This window comes from Osmerus eperlanus, chromosome 12 (genome assembly GCF_963692335.1).
Source record: "Osmerus eperlanus chromosome 12, fOsmEpe2.1, whole genome shotgun sequence".
NCBI classification, from domain to species: Eukaryota; Metazoa; Chordata; class Actinopteri; order Osmeriformes; family Osmeridae; genus Osmerus; species Osmerus eperlanus.
The window spans coordinates 7,437,587-7,457,617 of record NC_085029.1 but is presented as its reverse complement, the minus strand read 5'-3'; the positions used below and the strand labels follow the sequence as shown (position 1 = coordinate 7,457,617).

The 20,031-nt window shown below is 46.1% G+C and overlaps 4 protein-coding genes across 4 annotated transcripts in view; 1 reads left to right on the top strand and 3 right to left on the bottom strand.

The window, feature by feature from the left end:
* LOC134031644 (putative uncharacterized protein MYH16) overlaps nt 1-1,514 on the bottom strand; it is a 12,576-nt gene extending 11,062 nt beyond the window's left edge. The window contains exon 1 of the mRNA XM_062475351.1: nt 1,503-1,514. Coding sequence (XP_062331335.1) covers nt 1,503-1,514 — 12 coding nt within the window. The remainder of the gene's footprint in view (nt 1-1,502) is intronic.
* Nucleotides 1,515-5,670: 4,156 nt separating this feature from the next.
* On the bottom strand, nt 5,671-8,062 carry pts (6-pyruvoyltetrahydropterin synthase). Its single transcript, XM_062474729.1, has 6 exons — nt 7,852-8,062; nt 7,288-7,367; nt 6,768-6,790; nt 6,578-6,634; nt 6,394-6,464; nt 5,671-6,041 (listed from the first exon to the last, which is right to left on the bottom strand). Exons 1-6 carry the CDS (start codon nt 7,941-7,943, stop codon nt 5,918-5,920), a joined length of 447 nt encoding a protein of 148 aa, XP_062330713.1. The 5' UTR covers nt 7,944-8,062; the 3' UTR covers nt 5,671-5,917.
* Nucleotides 8,063-9,325: 1,263 nt separating this feature from the next.
* rcvrnb (recoverin b) lies at nt 9,326-11,248 on the top strand. The gene is made up of 5 exons (XM_062474727.1): nt 9,326-9,427; nt 9,554-9,691; nt 9,845-9,995; nt 10,406-10,517; nt 10,972-11,248. The coding sequence occupies exons 1-5, from the start codon at nt 9,336-9,338 to the stop codon at nt 11,088-11,090; spliced, it is 612 nt and encodes a 203-aa protein (XP_062330711.1). The 5' UTR covers nt 9,326-9,335; the 3' UTR covers nt 11,091-11,248.
* Nucleotides 11,249-11,385: 137 nt separating this feature from the next.
* On the bottom strand, nt 11,386-19,196 carry LOC134031195 (glucagon-like peptide 2 receptor). The gene is made up of 13 exons (XM_062474726.1): nt 19,154-19,196; nt 17,065-17,161; nt 16,874-16,978; nt 16,018-16,118; nt 15,656-15,762; nt 14,971-15,127; nt 14,547-14,706; nt 14,285-14,345; nt 14,075-14,141; nt 13,252-13,340; nt 12,856-12,994; nt 12,576-12,617; nt 11,386-12,237 (listed from the first exon to the last, which is right to left on the bottom strand). Exons 1-13 carry the CDS (start codon nt 19,175-19,177, stop codon nt 11,857-11,859), a joined length of 1,530 nt encoding a protein of 509 aa, XP_062330710.1. The 5' UTR covers nt 19,178-19,196; the 3' UTR covers nt 11,386-11,856.
* Nucleotides 19,197-20,031: the final 835 nt, after the last annotated feature.

Here is a 20,031-nt window from a genome sequence, read left to right as displayed (position 1 = left end):
TGGTCTTAGACTAGACAGAAACACTAAGCGGTCCTAGGAATGTCTTTACTATAGAGACCAGCCCAACAGTGACCAGGTCAACAAGAAAAACTAAACTGCACTAAAGTTTCTGTATGCATGGATCCACACTCCTCCAGCCAGTCAGCCAGCCAGTCAGCCAGCCAGTCAACCAGTCACTTACTCACTTACTCCCCTGCAGGATGCAGTCACTTACATAGACACTTGCACACAAACACAGACTGCTAAACAGGGGGAGAGAAGACAACAGATACAGGACAAGGATACATTAGAGACAAAGGAAGAGAGAGAAAGAGAGAGAGAAGGAGAAGTAGAGGGAGAGCTGAAGAAAAAGAGGGAGGGAGAAAGAGAGAGATAGAGATCTAGAGAGGCACAGACAAAGAGAGAGAGAGAGAGAGAGAGAGAGAGAGAGAGAGAGAGAGAGAGAGAGAGAGAGAGATAGAGAGAGAGAGAGAGAGAGAGAGAGAGAGAGGGAGAGAGAGAGAGAGAGAGAGAGAGAGAGACTGAGGAGAGAGAGAGAGAGAGAGCTGGAGACAGGGAGAGAGAACAGACAGAGAAGAAAGAGAGAGAGAGAGAGAGCTGGAGACAGGGAGAGAGAACAGACAGAGAAGAGAGAGAGAGAGAGAGAGATGGAGACAGGGAGAGAGAACAGACAGAGAGAGAGAGAGAGAGAGAGCTGGAGACAGGGAGAGAGAACAAGACAGAGAGAGAGAGAGCGTCAGATGTAGTGAGCAACAGTTCTTACGTGTGCCAGGGGCTTGGTGTGGATGGCGATGATGGTCTGTACTGGTGGAAGTCAGTCTGGATCACACACACTCTCTTCTCCATCCTCACCACTCTCTCTGAGAGCCTCGGCCCATCCTGTCTGCATCCACTGCTCTCTGGGGAGGAAGTGAGGGACGTACGTGTGTGTGTGTGTGTCTGTGTCTATGTGTGTGTGTGTGCGCGGCGTGTGTGTCTGTACGCGTGTGAAAGCTTGGGAGGTGTGCGTGTGCAAGTGCGCTGGTATGTGTGTGTGTGCGTGTGTGTATGCTACCTGACCCTGAGAGGAGCAGATATGAGGAGGGAAGGAGGGAGAGAGAGAAGAAGGGAGAGGCAGAGGAGGGAACTGACTAGCAAAAGGAAAACACAAAACGAGCTTGAACAGCCCGCCTGCCTGCCTGCCTGCCTGCCCCCCACCCCCCACACAAACCACACACACACACACACCTCCTCCCCCGGTCTAAACCTATTCCCACCCACTGACAGCGGCACAACACAGGGAGACAGATTGCCAACCTAGAAGAACAGTTAACCCCTTCAACCCCAGGAAACAACCGCAGATCGAACCCCCATTCAGGAGAACACAGAACCTGGACATGCAATGTTACTGGAGCCCCACAATACACAGGAGCACATTTTCATCTAAAGCATGAATTCAAATAGCTTCATTTGATCCGCTTTGTGTCACTCGTAAACTGCCTAAAGAGCATTTACCAGCTCACTGTCTTGGACATAGAGTGCAGTTACAGCACCGGCGTGTCAAAATAACAGTGAAACTCTGAAACTGAAATGGAGGACTTTCAAAAAGGCTTGTCAGCGAACATGATACTCGATTTTCGCAACTCCTAAACTTCTCACGCTGCTTGCAGTGTATCAATAAAGGATGTTGTAGTGTTGTGAAATCTCCTTTCTATGCAGGCATACTGCTGTAGTTCTATAACAACAGACGTTGGCGTCAGCAAGTAAGTTTGTTGTAACTTAGAGGAATGCAACAAGGGCAGACAAAAAAGCTGAGTTTATTTTTTGTCTTTGTCCCATAAAATGCAAAGTACCTGTGGACTGTTTACGCAACAGGGTTTTTTCTTCATGTTTGCTCATTAGATCGCTAATTATAATGCAGTCATCTGTCATGTCTGTCTCTCCTATCTGTCTGAATGTCTATCTGTCTCTCCTGTCTGTCTGTCTCTCCTGTCTGTCTGTCTCTCCTGTCTGTCTGTCTGTCTCTCCTGTCTGTCTGTCTGTCTGTCTGTGTGTCTGGATGTCTATCTGTCTCTCCTGTCTCTCTGTCTGTCTGTCTCTCCTGTCTGTCTCTCCTGTCTGTCTGTCTGTCTGTCTGTCTGTCTCTCCTGTCTGGTCCGTCTGTCTGTCTGTCTTCTGCAGGCTTAGCAGGCAGCACCTTCATAAGACTGTGGCAGAAGATGAGAGCAGGAAGAGAGAAACCAGGCGTGAAATGATATGTTTACCTAGGAGGGGGGAGAAATGACAGGCCCATCACATGTCTGTCTCATCTGGGGCCACAGGGCTCATTTTGCTTTTTAATCAGCCTGACAGCGGAAAATTTGAATTTCACTCTCCTATCATCTGTCAAAGAGAGTCAGGTGACAGTTAATTTCAGGGTTTGTCAAGCGGAACAGAAGTGGGCATGTACCAAATGCAAACGCCTAGTATGTGAGGCCACACACACACACTCACTTTTCCTTCAGAAAATCTTGAGTGTGTTGCAACAAGTGGCACTTGAAAAAGGTCACCAGTCAGTGAAGGGAAAGTTCACGTGGAAACACAAAATCCCAGAATTCCCCAGTTCAACCCTCCTGCGCTGATTAAACACCTCAGCCCAGCCTCGGCTGCTGTAACCCTCCGGCTGGGCGCTTGTCTCTGTAAGGGTACAGTGCAGGGCACGCCAGATGCCAGGGAAATGGCAGGCGTCCACACCCGAGGTCTTTGTTTTGTTGGCAAGGTTGTTCTTTGGTTCTTTGGGCCACATCACAATCAATGGTTCTATTGTCTGTGTAAGAGACAAATTAAATTATAACTGATGTGTGTGTGTGTGCGTGTTTGCATATGTGTCTTTGTGTGTGTGTGTCTTTGTTTCCTCGCAAGTATGCGTTTGTGTGTGTGTGTGTGTGTCGACGGGTGGTGGTGTTTTGAGAACTCGTGTCTTACATGAGGTAGCTCTCGGCTTCGCTCCACCACAAAGATGTAATCCCTGCCAACGTGTCCACAGAAACCATAACACGAGTGTCGGAGATGGTTATCTGTGGATAACGTTGTTTTCCATGACACATTTCAATCCAACCCATTGAATTATTCGTCTGGGCCCATGACAAATTACCCAGGATCCTCTCTGATTGCTTCAGGTGTGGAAACAATTAAGACTTCTCCCTGGCAGGAGAAACTGTACACAGCCCTCCTCCTCTCAGCCATTACACACATAGGACCCTATCGCAAACACTTTTCATGAAGAAGCACTTAAATCACAGGCTTTTACCTGGTAATTGCTATAATCTCATTGCCTGCTATTTCGGTGTAATTATAGGGCCAGGAACACAGTCTTAACTGAGAGAGATGTGTTGCTGTCTCTGCCGCCCCACATACGAGATGCCCTCGGGGTCAGATCCCAGGTCGGCCCGGCCTCGAGGACTCCCCAATCCCAACCACTGGGGAGGACTCCTCACAGCTGATCTCAGATCAGCGTCGGTTGCTTCAGGTCCGGCTGTGCCATGACATGACGCACGTCGATGGAATTTGATAAATGAAAGGTTGGAGCTGACGGGTTCAGCGTTCGTACAGCACAGCAGGCGGATTCTTGACATCGAAATTATAACTCTGGCCGAGCCCCCCTTTCCCCCGTGCCCCCGTCGCCTCATCTCTACCTCCCTCCGTTTGATCCCCCATCAGGGGCTCCCTTGACGTTTTACAAATGTTGTGGTTGGAAATACACGGACGTCATGCTATCAAACAAGATTTTTTTGTGATAACGTCTTTCCTTCCCTCTTATGAAACCATGGAGAGACAGAGAGAACAAGATGAATACCGCAAAGAGAGAACGCGGGGTTGGCTACGAGGTGAACACAACCAGGCTTATCACAATCTGGACACGTTTTGTCTATCGTTTACCGTACGTGCCACAGGTACTGTGCAGTTTATGCCATGAACACACCAACGACTGCAGCTCAGTTGATAGGCTGAGTTGATCCTTTTTTCTTGGTCGGTTGAGCATCTTTCAATCGTTTCGATGTCCCACCCTTTCTCAAACACACCCGTTGCTTATCACTTTGCAGTTGGCAGAAGTTGTGGACAGGTGGTCGTGAACATTTGATCCAATCAGAGGACAGCTCACAAACAAGCCTCCTGGTCACCAAAGCCCTGCCAATGCCAGTCAACACTGGATCAATACTGACTTTACAATAATGAACTGGATCAACACTTCTCCCAGGCCTCCTTCCTTTCCAGAACCAAACACCCTGCGTTCACCCTCGAGGCAGGGCTGACTCGTCACGGAGTCTCATCTAGAATCTTCTAGAAAATCTACAACACCCCACAGAGACAGTCGCAGATTTACAAGCCTAAAAATGGTCCAACCCTGCGGTCCGAGGAGGCGGATCCATCACCTCACCATTTGTTATTCCATGTCTGGAAGATGAAGCGCACAGCCACCACCGGCACCGCAGCACGCCTGGCAGGCTGGGAAACGTCTCCATAAATCAGGGCAGGGTCTGGGCCTGCTAGGAGGAGGGCATAGCCTGCTGTTTGTTCACACTGTCCGTGTGCGAGACCAGGCCAGATCTTCACAGACGGCGAGAGGGAAGAGACAGAACATGGAGGTTCCGCTGGTGTTGAAGATTGTTGGCGGCCATCTTGGAAACAAAGTGTCTCGTATCTTGGAGACAAAAAGGGCGCCGGCTTAATCAACTTGGATGAGATGAAGAATATAATAAGCGCTCTGACTGTAGATTTAGACACATGTCCCACTTGTTACAGAGTGTACTCCTGGAACAGTAAACCTGGGGCGTCAGGTGGCTGAGCGGTGAGGGAGTCGGGCTAGTAATCTGAAGGTTGCCAGTTCGATTCCCGGCCGTGCCAAAATGACGTTGTGTCCTTGGGCAAGGCACTTCACCCTACTTGCCTCGGGGAGAAGGTCCCTGTACTTACTGTTAGTCGCTCTGGATAAGAGCGTCTGCTAAATGACTAAATGTAATGTAAATGTAAACCTTATCTGCCCAGAAGAAAGGAAATATAGACGAGTCTTTGTATATTCGTACTACGTCAAATAAGAAATGATCTGGAACTCATTCGACATATTTCAGAGAGGATCATTTAAAGGAGTGTCTGTCAGGCCTTCTGCTGTCCATCGTTGTCCATCGTTGCAGGTTGGTCCATCCACTGTGAAACTACCCTGGAGGAAGAACGCTCCAATCCTGACCCCTAGTGGTCATCTTAAGTAAGGCATCTTCCAGGCTCAGAGAAGTTATACTTTAAAGACACCTTTAGTTTAACCATACTTTTTTCTCTTTTATTACAACAAGTCTTTGGGATGTCACAGCATCAACTGTCAATAAGAGTACACAAAAATGTATTCAACGTTATTCAAACTTAACATATTATTTAGGTTTTTAGAGTTGGTCATGTTGGATTGACTTGGGTAAAAAAGCTAAAAGGTTGTGGTGGATTTACAATTTTCATCAAAAAGTCAACTTCAGCCCTATCAAGAGTAGGAATTGGAATGTATTAAATGAATGTAACACTGAAAATAGACTAATTTGGCAACAAAAAAAATCATCAATACATATTCAACCACATTTCTAAAAACAACTTAGGTTGTGAGCATTATGCACACCAAGGGCTTGAGGTTTCATTAAACATGGGACATGTCCCACCCATCCACCCCCCACTTTTGTTAGGAAAATGATATTTAACGGCAGTTAAATATTTAAATTAAAATTAAAATTTAGTTTAAAAGAAGCCGTCCCACCCACATTGAAAAACAAACCTAAGCCCCATTCAGCCATGACTCACCAACTACAGTAACTTAACGTCCTATTCTCAATCGGACAAATATATGAACTCAAAACCAAAAGCCCACACCCAGAGCGTGAGCGTGACCTTTGACCCCTACGAGGTTGTGGACGGGTCGGCCTCACTCTCCCCGGTACACCACAATGTTCTTGTCCGTCTCGTGGATCTTCACCTCGTAGAGGAGGCCGTCAGGGATGACCGTGCACAAGCTGTCCCAGATGAACACTGCCACGTTCTCTGTTGTGCTGCGTAGACAGTCGCACGGTTACTTACATTTTTAAAATATGATTCTAATCTGATCCATAAACATGATCAGGCTTGAAAAAAAAAACTGCCCTGAATGAGATGGTGCATGGTTATAAATTTGGTTATAACTTAAGTAGAGCTTTGCTTGGTTACAATTTATTCCATGGCTATAATAGGTAAATAACCATGTATAACATGGTTATCCTCCCTCTGTCTGCTGTCCTCTGCTTTTCCTTGTTCTTTTGTTGCAGGATGGTGGACTGGGGTGAGGAGGTTGTTACTGTGATCGGATACACCTGTATATCGGACACAGAGAGAGAGACAGATAGAGAGAGAGAGAGAAATACACACCTGACTACATCAGCAAAGTATGGGACATCCCTGTCCAAGTTCTTGTGATCCAGTGGAATCATGATTACCTCCTGAAGGAAAAACGAATGGATGTATTCTTTTATTTCATAATGAGAGGAACGAGATTGAATGAAATGAGTGAATAGCCTATAAATTCAAATTGAGTCCATGCATGACAACTCACCTCAATGTACTTTTTTAGATCTGTGAGGTTCATGACCATGCCAGTGTGACGGTCGATCTGTGGACAAACAAAGAGAGGCTGTGAATAACTGTGTGTGTGTGTTCTAATAATCTCTGTTTTCAGTAGCCAGAAAGTCTCTTTATCATGTGAGAGACTGACTACCTGCTTGACTGAAAAAATAAACACTTACTTTTCCTCGCACAGTCACCTCCACTAAAAACAGAAACGTTTGTAAACAAATTAATACAAATAATACATTTACATTTACATTTATTCATTTATCAGACGCTTTTATCCAAAGCGCCTTCCAAGAGAGAGCTTTACAAAGTGCATAGGTCACTGATCATAACAACAAGATAGCCACAAAAACATTGCGAGTAGCCAAAACATGAAGCACACATTGTGAACAACCAAAGTAAGTGCCAAAGGGAAGAACCATAAGAGCATGTAGTTAAACAAGTTACAATTAAACAACATGAACCGCTATAAGTGCAAGTGTACCTGTGGAAAAAGCAAGCAACAATAATAAAAACAATATATCACAGCGAGTACAAAAATGTAAATCAGTTACCACTAACCACAAGAGCAACAAGTCTCTAAGCAAGAGTCATTGTGATCCTTGAGGAAACTAACATCGGGTCAATACAAGCACCCTCTGTGTTTAATAGTGACGTTTTTAATAAAGATGGAAAACCCTTTCTCTGACTGACCTTTGTAATTGTGTCCATGTCCATTGGGATTGTTGCACTTTCCAAATACTCTCTTGTTCTCCTCGTCGCTCAGACATTTACTGTGGAGGAGACAAGGGACAGAACAAGATTTAGAAATTCTTCTTAGTACTTGTTGTTACCGTGTTTAAATAGCTTAATATGAAAGTACTCTACTCGTTAGTAGGCCGGGATTATTTATTTATCGCAAGAGGACTACAAATCCCATCAGTTTCCGGAATCAAGCAACAGGTTATATGACCAGACGTACGACGAAGCCCACTATATGAATCACTGATTGTAGAAAGTAACGGGGAAAATAATGTTGTCAGACCCTCGTTAGGAAAACATCTTACAATACAATGTCAGTGTTACAACATCCGCTTCGAAGTCGGAACTACATTATCTCGACAATCCTGACAGTAACAAACGACTTTACACGTCTGGGGTGTTACATTAGCATCCCACTAAAAACTCGGTGTTTTCAATCCTACGATTCAGTCAACGTTTCATCAACTATACAATCATTTCTCGCCGCGGTGATTTTACGGTCACAACGTAGGCTACCTGTGCAGTCGATGGCAAGCGCTGAAAGATTGTACTCGTGTGATGTATCCAATACGCTCCGCCACATCTTTTCCAGTGCATGATTTGGCCATGTTTTCAATGTAGATTAGACAATATTGGTAGCCTACACATACACACACACTAGGCGACTATAACTGATAATCTTCTCAGCTGTCAAGCAGCCTAGGTTATGAAGTACTGCACGTATGAATAATCATGTCTCCGCCCCTCGGTTGGGTTTACTTTGACAAGCACAGAGGGCAGCGTCACTGGTTCACATATGTGTGTGAAGGTCATTATGAATGCATTCATAATCAATAATTTCCCCAAAGTAGGCTACGCAATTGAGTCTCCCAAAGATCACTGAAATGAACGTGAAATGAAATCCGCGTGAGCTAATAGTCACACACTAACCAATCGTAATCCTGTTTAGTGCTTTCTTATTTTTTTTCTATATTAAAATGAGTCACAGACAATTGGATTATTTACTGATCTAAAATTGGTTTTAGTTAAAGAAGGTCTTCATACTTGATTGAAGCCGCTTTTACTGAATGTGGCCATCTTTCACGTGCAATTTAATGAGAAGGTTTTTAATATGTCCCAGAGTTAATCAAAGAGACTTTTGTCATTTGGATCATGAAGATAAAATGCAATGACCAGTCAGACCTTCGTAACTTTTGTAACATTTCCAACATTACCGAAAATACTATCGGTTCTGTCAGGGCCGGTCCAAGCCTTTATGGGGCCTTAAGCAGAATTGATTTGGGGCCCCTCGGTGACACTGTATATATATAATAATTTTAAAATTGAGCTGTCATTTCATGTGCTCTTGGGGGCCCTCTGGTGGCCACGGGGCCCTAAGTAGCCGCTTAGTTTGCTTACGTCTTGGGCCGGCTCTGGGTTCTGTCCAGTCATCAGAGGTACATTTCACACAGGACATAGTCCCCCAGGGTATAATAGTAAAACACTTAGGTAACTAACTAAAGCCAATTTAATCAGGCTATCCAACAAGATCACAAGGCTCCCCTGCTGTTGCCGGGTAAGCCTGGTAAAGTCTAGCCCTTTTAGAATTAGAATTAAAAGAACGTACATACCCGTTTTATGAGCAGGTTGTGCGTTCTGGTTGCGATAATCCTGCTTCTTCGGTCTCCAGCTGTGTGTGTTTAGGCCATCAAGTCTGAGGTCAGGGTTCCCTCCATGGGACTATGATTTATCCAGATTATCTCGACCATGGCCATCAAATTAGGATTTATAGAGGAGGCCTCTGGTCTCAATGGTGCGAGTGTTCAGAGGACGGACCGTTGGAGCTTGGTGAGGTCACGGCTAAGAACCTCTCGTCACGGTGAACAGACAAAGAGGAGAGGTGGGAGAGGAGGGAAAGAAAAAGAGGAAGGAAGGCATAGAGAAAGACAGGGAAAAAGAGAGAAGCACAGATTCAAAAAGTGATAGAGAAAAAGAGAAAGCGGCGGATAGAGAGTGGAGAGATGGGCAACCGCAAGAGTGGAGCTCTGTCCAAGGACTTGTTGGAAGACCTGAAGCTGAACACTATGTACAGCGAGGAACAACTGTGTACATGGTACAATCACCTAACACACACATGACACACACACACCGCACAAGCGTACACACACCACACACACCAACATATCGTGGACTCCGCCGCATATCGAGTCTCTTGGTGTCTCCCCACCTCCTCCTGCAGGTACCAGACCTTCCTGAAGGAGTGCCCGAGCGGGCGCATAAGCAGACAGCAGTTTGAGACCATCTACGCCAGCTTCTTCCCCGACGCTGACCCCAAGGCCTACGCCTGCCATGTCTTCAGAAGCTTCGACTCAGACAGGTACCGCTTCTGGCAGCAGCTGATTCGAAAACCGATTTGTTTACGCGATCGATTCCGTTTGATTCGTTCGTAATGTCAATCACGTATGCCTAGACGGCTGGTCTTGTTGATTTTTTGACGACGAGACTATATACCTTGTTGAATGTGAAACAGTGATGGCACATTGGACTTCAAGGAGTATATTGTGGCCCTGCACCTCACCTCGTCAGGAAAGACCATCCAGAAATTGGAGTGGGCCTTCAACCTGTACGACGTGGACCGCAACGGCAGCATCACCAAGAACGAGATCCACGAGATCGTCAAGGTTAGGCTGTTTTACCGGAAGTGGCTGTTTGTGAGTGTTCGGCGTTGTTTGGTCGTGTGTTGAGCGTTGGACAACTAGGTTGCGTGGATGTTTGATTTATCCTACGGGAACGGGTCAGTGGTTTTATTCATTTATGTAAATGTCAACCAAACTTAAGTATGGCGGTGTGGTGTCGCCATGGTAGTCATGGATGTCGGCTTTGGTGTCATCTGGGAATTCTGTCGTGGAGTGAGCCAGGACTTCATGAACATGTCATGCAAAAAAAACAAAAAACAAACTTGGAACAGACTCACTTTAGCAGTACTAGAGAGTATTAGTGCAGCCAAGTAATAATAGAAAAATACCAAATTCTTGAAGTGCTTTTGGGTACAGCGCAACCAATAGACTGATCCCTTAAGATTTCCCCGCAGTCAATCTTCAACATGATCTCCAAGGAGGATCAGAAGAACCTCCCAGAGGATGAGAACACTCCGGAGAAGAGAACAGATAAAATCTGGGACTTCTTTGGAAAGAAAGAGAACGGTAGGTTGACGGTCATCATCATGAGCTCATGGCATCTCACCTTCATTTGTCACTCACTTAACGACTGTTTGTGATACATCTCTAAATGAATCTTTTGGGTTGTGGTGAGTGTTGTAACTTCTCTTAATGACTCTTTTGCTGTGTTATGTGGACCCTCAAAATGAATCCCCAATGGTGTTCGTCGAATCGCTAAATGAATCCCATGTGGTGTTTTTCACCCCTTTAAATGAATCAGTTGTACAGTTTGTCACACGTCGAAATGAATCCTTTGTAGAGTTTGCCATACCCTTAAATGAATTAATTGTAGAGTTTGTCAGTCCTCGAAATGAATCCCTTTGCCGCGTTCGTCATATCCGTAAACGAATCAATCGTGGCGTTTGTTGTATCTCTGAACAAATCCCCGGTGATGTTTTTTGGGTCCGTAAAGAATCAGTTGTGTTTCTCTGTGCTCCAGACAAGATAACGGAAGGGGAGTTTATCCAGGGGGTGATGGCCAACAAGAACATCCTCAGACTCATCCAGTTTGACGAACCCCAGAAGGTCCAGGACAGGCTCAAGGAGAAGAAGCACTAGCATTACTACTTTATTAGTAGAATAATACTATTTATATCATAGGATAATTGTTAATAGCTGTAATATTTGTCTTTTTGTTCATAGAATATTTGTGTCTGGTTTGGATCCAGTGTCTTTAGTGAAGGAGGACCCAGTTCTTGCGCGAATGTATGTTTATTTTTGAAGCAGTTTTATGTCACACCTAGTGTGTCGTAAAATTAGGACAGCTTTGCCATGTACTGTACAGTATGAATTTAGCTTATATATGGTGTAACATCAACCTATATACTGGAGTCGTACGTGTACATGTATCACTGCTCGATAAATGACAAATATAATATATACCCATCTCATCACGTGATTGTTACTTTCACACATTTTCTTTCCAAATACGAGACTATAATGTAGCATATTATTTACATTTGAACAACAAAGACATATTTTACAATCATCTGTTCGTCTTTGTATATTTCTTTTTTTGTGTATAAAGGCCTGCCATTTGCAATTATTACTTACAATATTTTGTACTTGGTTTTAACACTACCTAATACAACAAAGTACACATTACACTTGACGGTAAATACGTGTGCAGAACGGGCGGTACAAAAACACAATGTGAACATTCTAGATCTTCACTGGTACACAACGGTATACAAATGCACATTACGTTATCACTATTTATAGAAAGTCAATCCCTGTCAAGTGGGTTTAGGGTCCATCACTACAGTACATGTCTGCAGGTGACACAGCAGTCTGAGAGTGGAAGGATGGAGTGACAAGACAGGCCTCAGAACTCGCTCTCCTCCAGTATCTCCTCCATGGTTTCTCCCAGGGTAATCTCTCCATCGCTACTGGACAAACTCTTCCGGGCCAGAAACTCCAGACTTGTGGTGTCCCTCCCTCTCCCCCTGCCCTGCTGGCCCCCTTTCTCTCCTCCCCCGCCTTCTACTCCTCCTCCTCCGTCTCTCTGTGTGGCCACCTGTAGCAGGTGGCAGTGAGTGGGGGCTCCGCCCTCCTCGTACGATTCGCTCTGCTCCGAGCCGTGTGGGCGGCGGCCTCGGGAACACTTCCACAGGTGTTTGAGGGGAGCGCCCCGGAAGCAGTTCCTGACCCGGAAGTGGTTGGTGAACAGGAAGAGCTGCCAGCGCTTCCTCAGCTCAGTCTGGACCTGGACAGATGCGGAGGAGAGCGGAAAGCACCTCACGTTGGTTTGTATAATGTACACAAGCTTGTTTTTTATCAACATGGCTGAACATACATGTATTGATAGCAGGGGGCGTAGGTTTGTTTTGAAATGTGGGTGGGACAGCTTTTTTATAACTGAGGGTGTGGCCGTATGTATATTTTTCGGTGGCCGTTAAATGTCATTTTCTTTGTCGCATGTGTAATGGAACCCACGACCCCTGGTCACACCTCGTAAAAACGCAGAACAGACCGTGTGGTTAATGTGCTTCTGTGTCGGTGAATCAGACTGTGTTCATGCTAATGTGCTGTCCGTGTTCTCACCTCTCCATTGGCGAAACAGTACAGCACAGCTACCAGGAATCCCTATCAGAGATCCTGAGTGTTACCACACAACACACGCATGTACGTTCAGGAAACACTCACGTTCTCCCTAGTCACTTTGAGGATGAATACCTTTGCATCTAACTATACTTAACTCCCGAAATTAAAACGAGGGGGACAAAAGGTGAAAATGATTTGGGATAACGCTGACATCAAAATGGAGGAAAACCCCAAAGTATCGTTGTCCTGATTTCCCGCCCTGGATGCGCTCCTCTCCCACCTGGAAGGAGCTGAGCGTCAGGTTGAAGAAGTTGCGCACGTAGCGTCCGTCGCCCTTGACGCACTCGTCTATGAACATGGCGAACACCATCTCGTGGAGCCCAAACAGAGGGATCAGAACCAGGGTGGCCCGGGCCAGGCTGGGGGGGGGGGGGGGGAAGGGGCGTGCGGGGAAGGAAAGGGTGAGGGGAAAGAGGGGAGAGAGAGGGTGAGTAGGGGTGGGTTTGTGGAATTGGGGCAGGGGGGCAGGGGGAGAGGGAGGGGGGGGGGCGAGGGAGAGAGGAGAGGGGCAAGAGACAGACACATACACTGTATTGAGCTACAAATAATGGAGATGTGGATCACTGTACTGTATTGATAATCCATCGAGATGTTTGAGTCGGAGCAGCAAACCTACCTGTATCTGTAGTCTGTGAACTTCACCTGATCAGCTTTTAACTTGGACAGCAGCAGCATAAGGATTTTTATAAATATGACGAAGATGACCTGCAATGGAAATTCACAGTTCAGAAAGACATGCACTGCATATCTGCATTTATACTCCACACATAACCAAACAACAACGTAGTCGGATAAACAATCAACAAAGTGGCAGGAGAAAAATCGAATCATTTATAATAATATCTCATATCTAATCATTGGACTGTCATATACATATACAGTACATATATGTTTTCTTATGATTCATAATGCCGAATGTGCTTTTTGTGGGGGAATTCGGACTGGACTTTGACTGGAACTGTGAAATAAACCATGACATTTCCTATCTGATGAATGCGCTTGTGACTCCTAAAGATCACGTTTCCCTCCTCCCTCCAACTAGCCCTGAGTCACGATGCATCACGAGAGCCACCATCAAATCCACCCTGAAATTAGCCTGGAAGCAGGCTGAGATCAGCCTGGAAAAGTTCAACAGGCCAGAGGTACGTTCACTGCATTGGCCCCTGTGGCACATGCCCTGTGACTGTAGGGTCAACAGACTTTGTCATCTTACAAGAAATGTCACACAGGGCTTCATGGTTAGCCAAACATATCAACATATGATATCAATATCATATGTTCTCATCATGTCTTAGCACGTGATTTCAACGTATTATATCAACATATCAACATATGATATCAGCATATCAACATATGATACTGAGTTATGAAATCAACATGTGATATCAACATATCAACATCAAACACAAATCCCGGGTGTTTGCCGCAGTTCGACTCACCAGCACGGACAACGTGATTGGTCCTCTAATGATCCACCAGATTAGTCTGCTGGTGTTGACCCAGCACCTGGGGGAAACACTCAGGTTAGCCCAGTCACGATCAGAAACACTCAGACCGCTGACACTGCCGTCTCTCAGTCTCACAAACGGTCGGCCTTGTCATGTTTAGTAAGTGAGCAGGAAGAAATGAGAGATTGAAGAAACACTCACCCTGTGTTTTCATACAGGATCTTGACCACCGCCCATGGCACCACAAACAGGAATGGGGTTCCTAAGTGAAACAAGAACATTAAGGGTAGAATCCTTAATAACAAATTAGTTATTGTCTACTCATCTTCCAATTCCATCCTAGCCAATGATTTCTTGCCCACTCTGCCTAGATCTCTACCCCGAGTCAATGAGCTTTGACCTGTTCAGCCTGTAACGTTAATCCTGGCCAATGAGCTTTGGCCAATGAATTACGGAACCCTACCCCAGCCAATGAGCATGTATCTCTTCAGCAGGCGTCTCTTGGTGAGCACGGCCGTGAAGAGGAGGGTGTGGAGGAAGATGGCCTCCACCAGGAGCCAGAAGAAGCTACAGGCCACAAAGTACTCCATGAACACCTTGGAGCCCTTACACAAAATCTGGATCTGGGCAGGCCACAAAGTAGACAGTCAAAACAAGACAGACGACACAGTGTGGATCAGATACTAGATTGATAATTGATAGATTGATTACTAGTCATGCATAAAGAGAGAAATGACACAAACGACTGTAGAGATACCTCCCACAACATCAACATCATAACACAACAATACTTTTTTGTTTGATGTGCATTTTTTTTTATTTTTACTAATCCCTTAAAAAAAACGTTGGAAAACGTAGCATCGTTCATCCACTGGGATTCTTTATACCTTGGAGTTGGAGTAGGCCTTCCACCCAGTGTCATCTTTGGGCAGCTTGGTGTAGGTGAAATGAAATATGATCTCCTTGGTGATGACTGCCAGGGCCCTCAGGATGAAAGACAGGAACAGGTTCATGTGGATGTAATTCCTAGCACAGTGGAGCTTCCTGAGGGAGGAGCCAACACACACAGCCTCTGATTCAGAAGCCAATAGCAAACAGGACAGATAGCTGGAACACTGGCGGGGTGATTCCGGAACAGGGTCATTACGGGTCTAGAACGATCTTGGGTGTGTGACACCGTGAATTGTGATCTGTTTTGGGACAGGCGTTCGGATGAAACTCTTCATCGGTTAGGGGGAGGATGAATCAGAGATCAGAGAAAAGGATGGAGGCAGTATTTGGAGAGACGGAGGGATTGCGTTCAAACACGAGGAGGGATTTCGGTTTAGAGAGGAGGCATTGAGGCAGGGTTCAGAGGGAAAGACAGATTGTGTTTAGGAGAGAAGGAGATAGGAAGGCAGTATTCAGAGAGACGGAGAGATGGGGCCAAATTCGAGGAAGGGTTGTGTCGAGAGAGAAGGAGGGACGAAGTGCATGCTTCGGGGACGAGGGAGGGATGGAGGCAGCAGAGGGCGTGCGTTCCGCAGGGCGTGACGGAGGGGTGGATGGGGACGATGCGGGGATAATGCACACCTGAGCAGGCCCATCAGCAGAGTGGCCAGGGAGAGGGAGGACAAGGACAGGGAGTAGCCCACGAGGGAGATGGCCCTCAGAGCTGTCTGCCGGAACATCTCGTCTTCCTGTTACACACACACACACACACGCGCGCACATGCACACATTCACACAGACACGCACGCACACAATTATAACACAAGACAACATTTCCGAACGGTTTCTTTTTTGATTATTCGTCGTCGTCGTACGACGTGGGGCAGTCGATACATCGTGAAAACGCTGCGTTGTGTCGATCACGTTCAGTTGTCGAGCTCCGGATTGCGGGAAACATGGAGCTTTCAGAGTGCACCCACGGGGCCCTTGCGACCCTCTACTCACCTCCTCTTTAAAAAAGTGTGGCTCCTGACATTCTCTCTGATCGCGGTCAGACCGCCAGCTCCCATTGGCCAGACACTCCTGGTAAACGTTCCTGGAGGCGTCTGGGAGAGGAAGGAGGGGAAACATGTCTTCATTTGGCTTTCATCCATAGCGACCAATGTCTATGTAGTAAGTGCAGCAGATAATCAACTGTAGTGCTAAGGAATGGCCTGTGTTGCTAGAGGATCTGAGGTATTGAGGTCTGACAGATTATCGGTGCTGTAGCCGTGGTTCGTGAGGCCTGGGGTGGATTCCAGAAAGTTGGTTATTTGACTCCCCAGCAGACATCCAGCGTTGTAGCCACGTTGCCATTAAGTTGCTGGAACATTGTGTGCCAGTTGGAGAGTTAACTTGCCCGGTGATGTTGCATAACCTGCTTTCTGGAACGCTCCCCTGTTCACATTGCCCCAACAAACACCAACACCAAACATTCTAGTGTTGGCTGTTGGGTGTAGGATCTTTGGAAAGATAACAGTTTTTTTCACAGCCCCAACAGATACCACGAGCATATCACTCCAAACCAACACAACCCAACAACTGTTGACTGTTGTTGTCTATTTGGTCAGTGGGAACTGGCCTTAATTACATTTAGTCATTTAGCAGACGCTCTTATCCAAAGCGACTTACAGTGAGTACAGGGACATTTCCCCTGAGGCAAGTAGGGTGAAGTGCCTTGCCCAAGGACACGTCATTTTTCACAGCCGAGAATCAAACCGGCAACCTTCTGATTACTAGCCCGATTCCCTAACCGCTCAGCCACCTGACTCCAGGTCAGGTTAGAGATGAAGAGATACGAGAAACGCAAGTGTTTGTTTACCTTCCTGGATCCATGGCAGGTATGAGGGACACAGGACCGACACGTTCCCTGGAGAGGAATGAGGCCAGCACACAAACCTGTCAAAGGTCCCGTTACAGAAGATTCCTGCAAGGCAATGTGGGGTGGGGTGAAAGGTCACATGCCCGGTTGGTTGGTGAGTTGAAACGCCCCAAAGCGGACAGGAATCATACCCGTTTTTGTGGGGGTGCTGGCCTCCAACGTTCTGGTGCAGTTTTCCTGGTACTCAGTCCGTTTAGTTATCACGTTCTCCAGCACGGAACCCATGACCTGTCACGTATTCAACAGACGAACAGCACAGAATATATCAATATCCCTCTATCATTATGCCATGAGTCTCTGTGGATTGATTATCTCACAAACTGGGCATATGGAATATGGAAGGTGTGTGGCTCTCCGGACCCAAGGATGTGCAGAGTGAGCGTGCAAAGTTTTTAGATGCAACAAATCAATGGAAGTGTATTTGATGTTAAGGCGGCGCTATTGAACGAGGCAGGCCACTGGCCATGAGGGGGTGTCCGAGGGTTGACAAACTGCAGATTTGACATTTCTTGGCTAAATCTGTTCGCTTGGAACCTCGACGGAAAGTTTAAAGAGGTGACTGCGAATATTAATGGGTTCATTTTGCTGTATTAAGGGTCGCTTTCACCTCTCTCTGTAGCTCTACAGTGGCCTACAGCAGGTCAATCACAACTTCATAACCTTTCAACTCGCCGGCAATGTTACCAAAATGAACGTTGTCTCTGCCATTCCTCGAGTAGGCCTTTTGTATTGAGTGAGAAACTGATCAGGCTATTGAGCAAATCAGGCTGAAAAAATGTTACAAGTGTACACAGTGTAGTACCCTAGTAGATCCACAATCCACGGCACTGTAGGCCTACTTCTATCTATAATTCCAGAAACCTTTGTGCGTGTGTTTGTCCGAATCAACTAACATGTTATTAACCGGCTGCATCCTGGGCACAGACATTAGTTCATTCATTCACATTCATTAGTTAACAGCAACCAATGGGATGACAATACCTATCCTATTATTTAATTACATTTACATTACATTTAGTCATTTAGCAGAGCGACTTACAGTAAGTACAGGGACATTCCCCCCGAGGCAAGTAGGGTGAAGTGCCTTGCCCAAGGACACAACGTCATTTTGCACAGCCAGGAATCGAACCGGTAACCTTCAGATTACTAGCCTGACTCCCTAACCGCTCAGCCACCTAACTCCCCCTAATTCAGCTGGAGAGTCGGGGTTGTAATTCTTCCAGTTGACCACGTGGGGGTGGTAGACAAGCAGGAGTCATTCACGGTACCTATTATAAAACTGTTAGCCTTGTTTTACAGACAAACATTTACACCCAAAAAGTTCATGTGGTATAATATTTACAAGAGATTACGTGAGGAATGAGATGATGAGATGAATTTTTTAAAACACTTTCAAATAACAGCTTTTTATAAACTGATTTCTGTCTGTCTATCTGTCTACCTGCCTGCCTGTCTATCAGTCTGTCTATCTGTCTACCTGCCTGCCTGCCTGTCTATCAGTCTGTCTGCCTGCCTGCCTGTCTGTCTGCTGGTCTGTCCGTCAGTTTGTCCGTCAGTCAAACTCCCTCTCTTCTCTTCTTTCTCTCTGTCTATCAGTAAGGAAATGTGCTAGGTCCTGACCCACTCCCCAGATCCTCACCTCAACAGTATCAGGAGGAGTTGAGAGAAGATAGAATGCTTTGAATGATCAAATGTTTCTCTTCAACACACACTTTACAAGTCACATCAGCAGGCAGCCCAGTCAGAAATCACTTTAGATTTCACCGATGTGGAAATACCATAGATATGGAAATACCAGACACGTAGACATGACAGAGATTTAGGGCTTCGTGTCTGTGTGCCGTCTGAATCGAAGCATCATTAAGTCGTTACAGCTGTCCAGCGGCATCTGACCTCATAAACAATCCACAGAATTCAACTTTAGTACACTTCATCTGCACTTTTATCTCTGTGTTTATCAGAATTATTAGGAAATTGCCGGAATGTGCGTGTTTTATGTCACTGCCAAGAGTTTTGAAGCAATGAATTGAGAACTAATGGTCTACAAAGAAAACCTGTATTCATTATGCTTCACAATAACTTGAATATTGGCAGTTGTCAACAATTTAATATAGACAACTTTACCAACTTGATCATGTTGTTACGTATTACAATAATTGTTGTACATGTGTGTCTGTGTGTGTGTCTGTGTATGTGTGTGTGTGCAGTTGCCCGTCCTACCTGCACACTGCAGAGAAACAGCATGAGTGGTGATAACAGTGTGGTTGTGCCCGCTGCCCAGTTCCCTCTACGCCAGGCAGGTGATGAGGATGACATGGCACTTTGTTTACACACAATCAATCATACAGGTGGGTTGCCAGGTTTGCCAGCTCATGCCACTTTCCGGAACCTTCCTGCCCCTGCTTCCATGGCGCTCATCCTTGGTTCGTCAGCCGTCGTCCACTCACAAAAGCAACGCATGGAACTCCCTACGCCTCTCAAACCAGCGGCAGAGTCCGTTCCCTTCGAACAGGAGGTCAACGGGATCTCACGAAATGCCGTACTCCCTCGGTTAGCTGTTGCACGCCGGGTAGCTGAATTGGGATGCAGCAGAATAGAGCTAACTGGCTCCCAAAGACACAGCTATCCAGAGCTGTTCTTGCAATGGGATTTGCTACTTTTGATGTTTTTTCAGTCTTCTATCCGTGAGTTACTCTCAAAGGTGGGATGTGCCAGGTAAATCTCTCCTCTGATTCTCTTTGACCGTGCTTTCATATATTAAGTTAAACCTCTCCAGCTGCTCCCTCAATCCTCTGATAGAAGCATGTATTTCTTCTTATAGATTTCCTTCAGAAGTTGTCCTTAGTTGTTTCTTTCAAAAGTTATTCTGGTCACGCCTGTCAGTGGTGGAGTGTGTTTGGTTTGGTTGTCCTTGGCTGGGGCGCTGTCCAGAGGGCTGCTGAGAGGGGTGGGGCCTGGTTGTCTTCTCTCCTCTCTGTTGACCCGTCGGAGACTGAGAGCGTCTGGGGATGCTCAGCTGCCACTCGACGCCTCCCCCAACCAATCAAGATCAGGCCGCTCCTCCCCAACCAATCAAGATCAGCCCTGGGAGACGCTGC

Excerpts from the sequence above, each read along its gene's own strand:
- LOC134031195 (XM_062474726.1), bottom strand. The coding sequence starts at position 19,177 with ATGCTGTTTCTCTGCAGTGTGCAG. Across the intron at positions 15,763-16,017 it reads CACACTTTTTTAAAGAGGAG|GAAGACGAGATGTTCCGGCA; the intron begins GTGAGTAGAGGG and ends TGTGTGTAACAG. Across the intron at positions 15,128-15,655 it reads CTGCTGATGGGCCTGCTCAG|GAAGCTCCACTGTGCTAGGA; the intron begins GTGTGCATTATC and ends CTCCTCCCTCAG.
- rcvrnb (XM_062474727.1), top strand. The coding sequence starts at position 9,336 with ATGGGCAACCGCAAGAGTGGAGCTCTGTCCAAGGACTTGTTGGAAGAC. Across the intron at positions 9,428-9,553 it reads GAGGAACAACTGTGTACATG|GTACCAGACCTTCCTGAAGG; the intron begins GTACAATCACCT and ends CTCCTCCTGCAG. Across the intron at positions 9,692-9,844 it reads AGAAGCTTCGACTCAGACAG|TGATGGCACATTGGACTTCA; the intron begins GTACCGCTTCTG and ends AATGTGAAACAG.
- pts (XM_062474729.1), bottom strand. The coding sequence starts at position 7,943 with ATGGCCAAATCATGCACTGGAAAAGATGTGGCGGAGCGTATTGGATAC. Across the intron at positions 6,635-6,767 it reads AGGTGACTGTGCGAGGAAAA|ATCGACCGTCACACTGGCAT; the intron begins GTAAGTGTTTAT and ends GTTTGTCCACAG. Across the intron at positions 6,042-6,393 it reads TACTTTGCTGATGTAGTCAG|CACAACAGAGAACGTGGCAG; the intron begins GTGTGTATTTCT and ends CTGTCTACGCAG.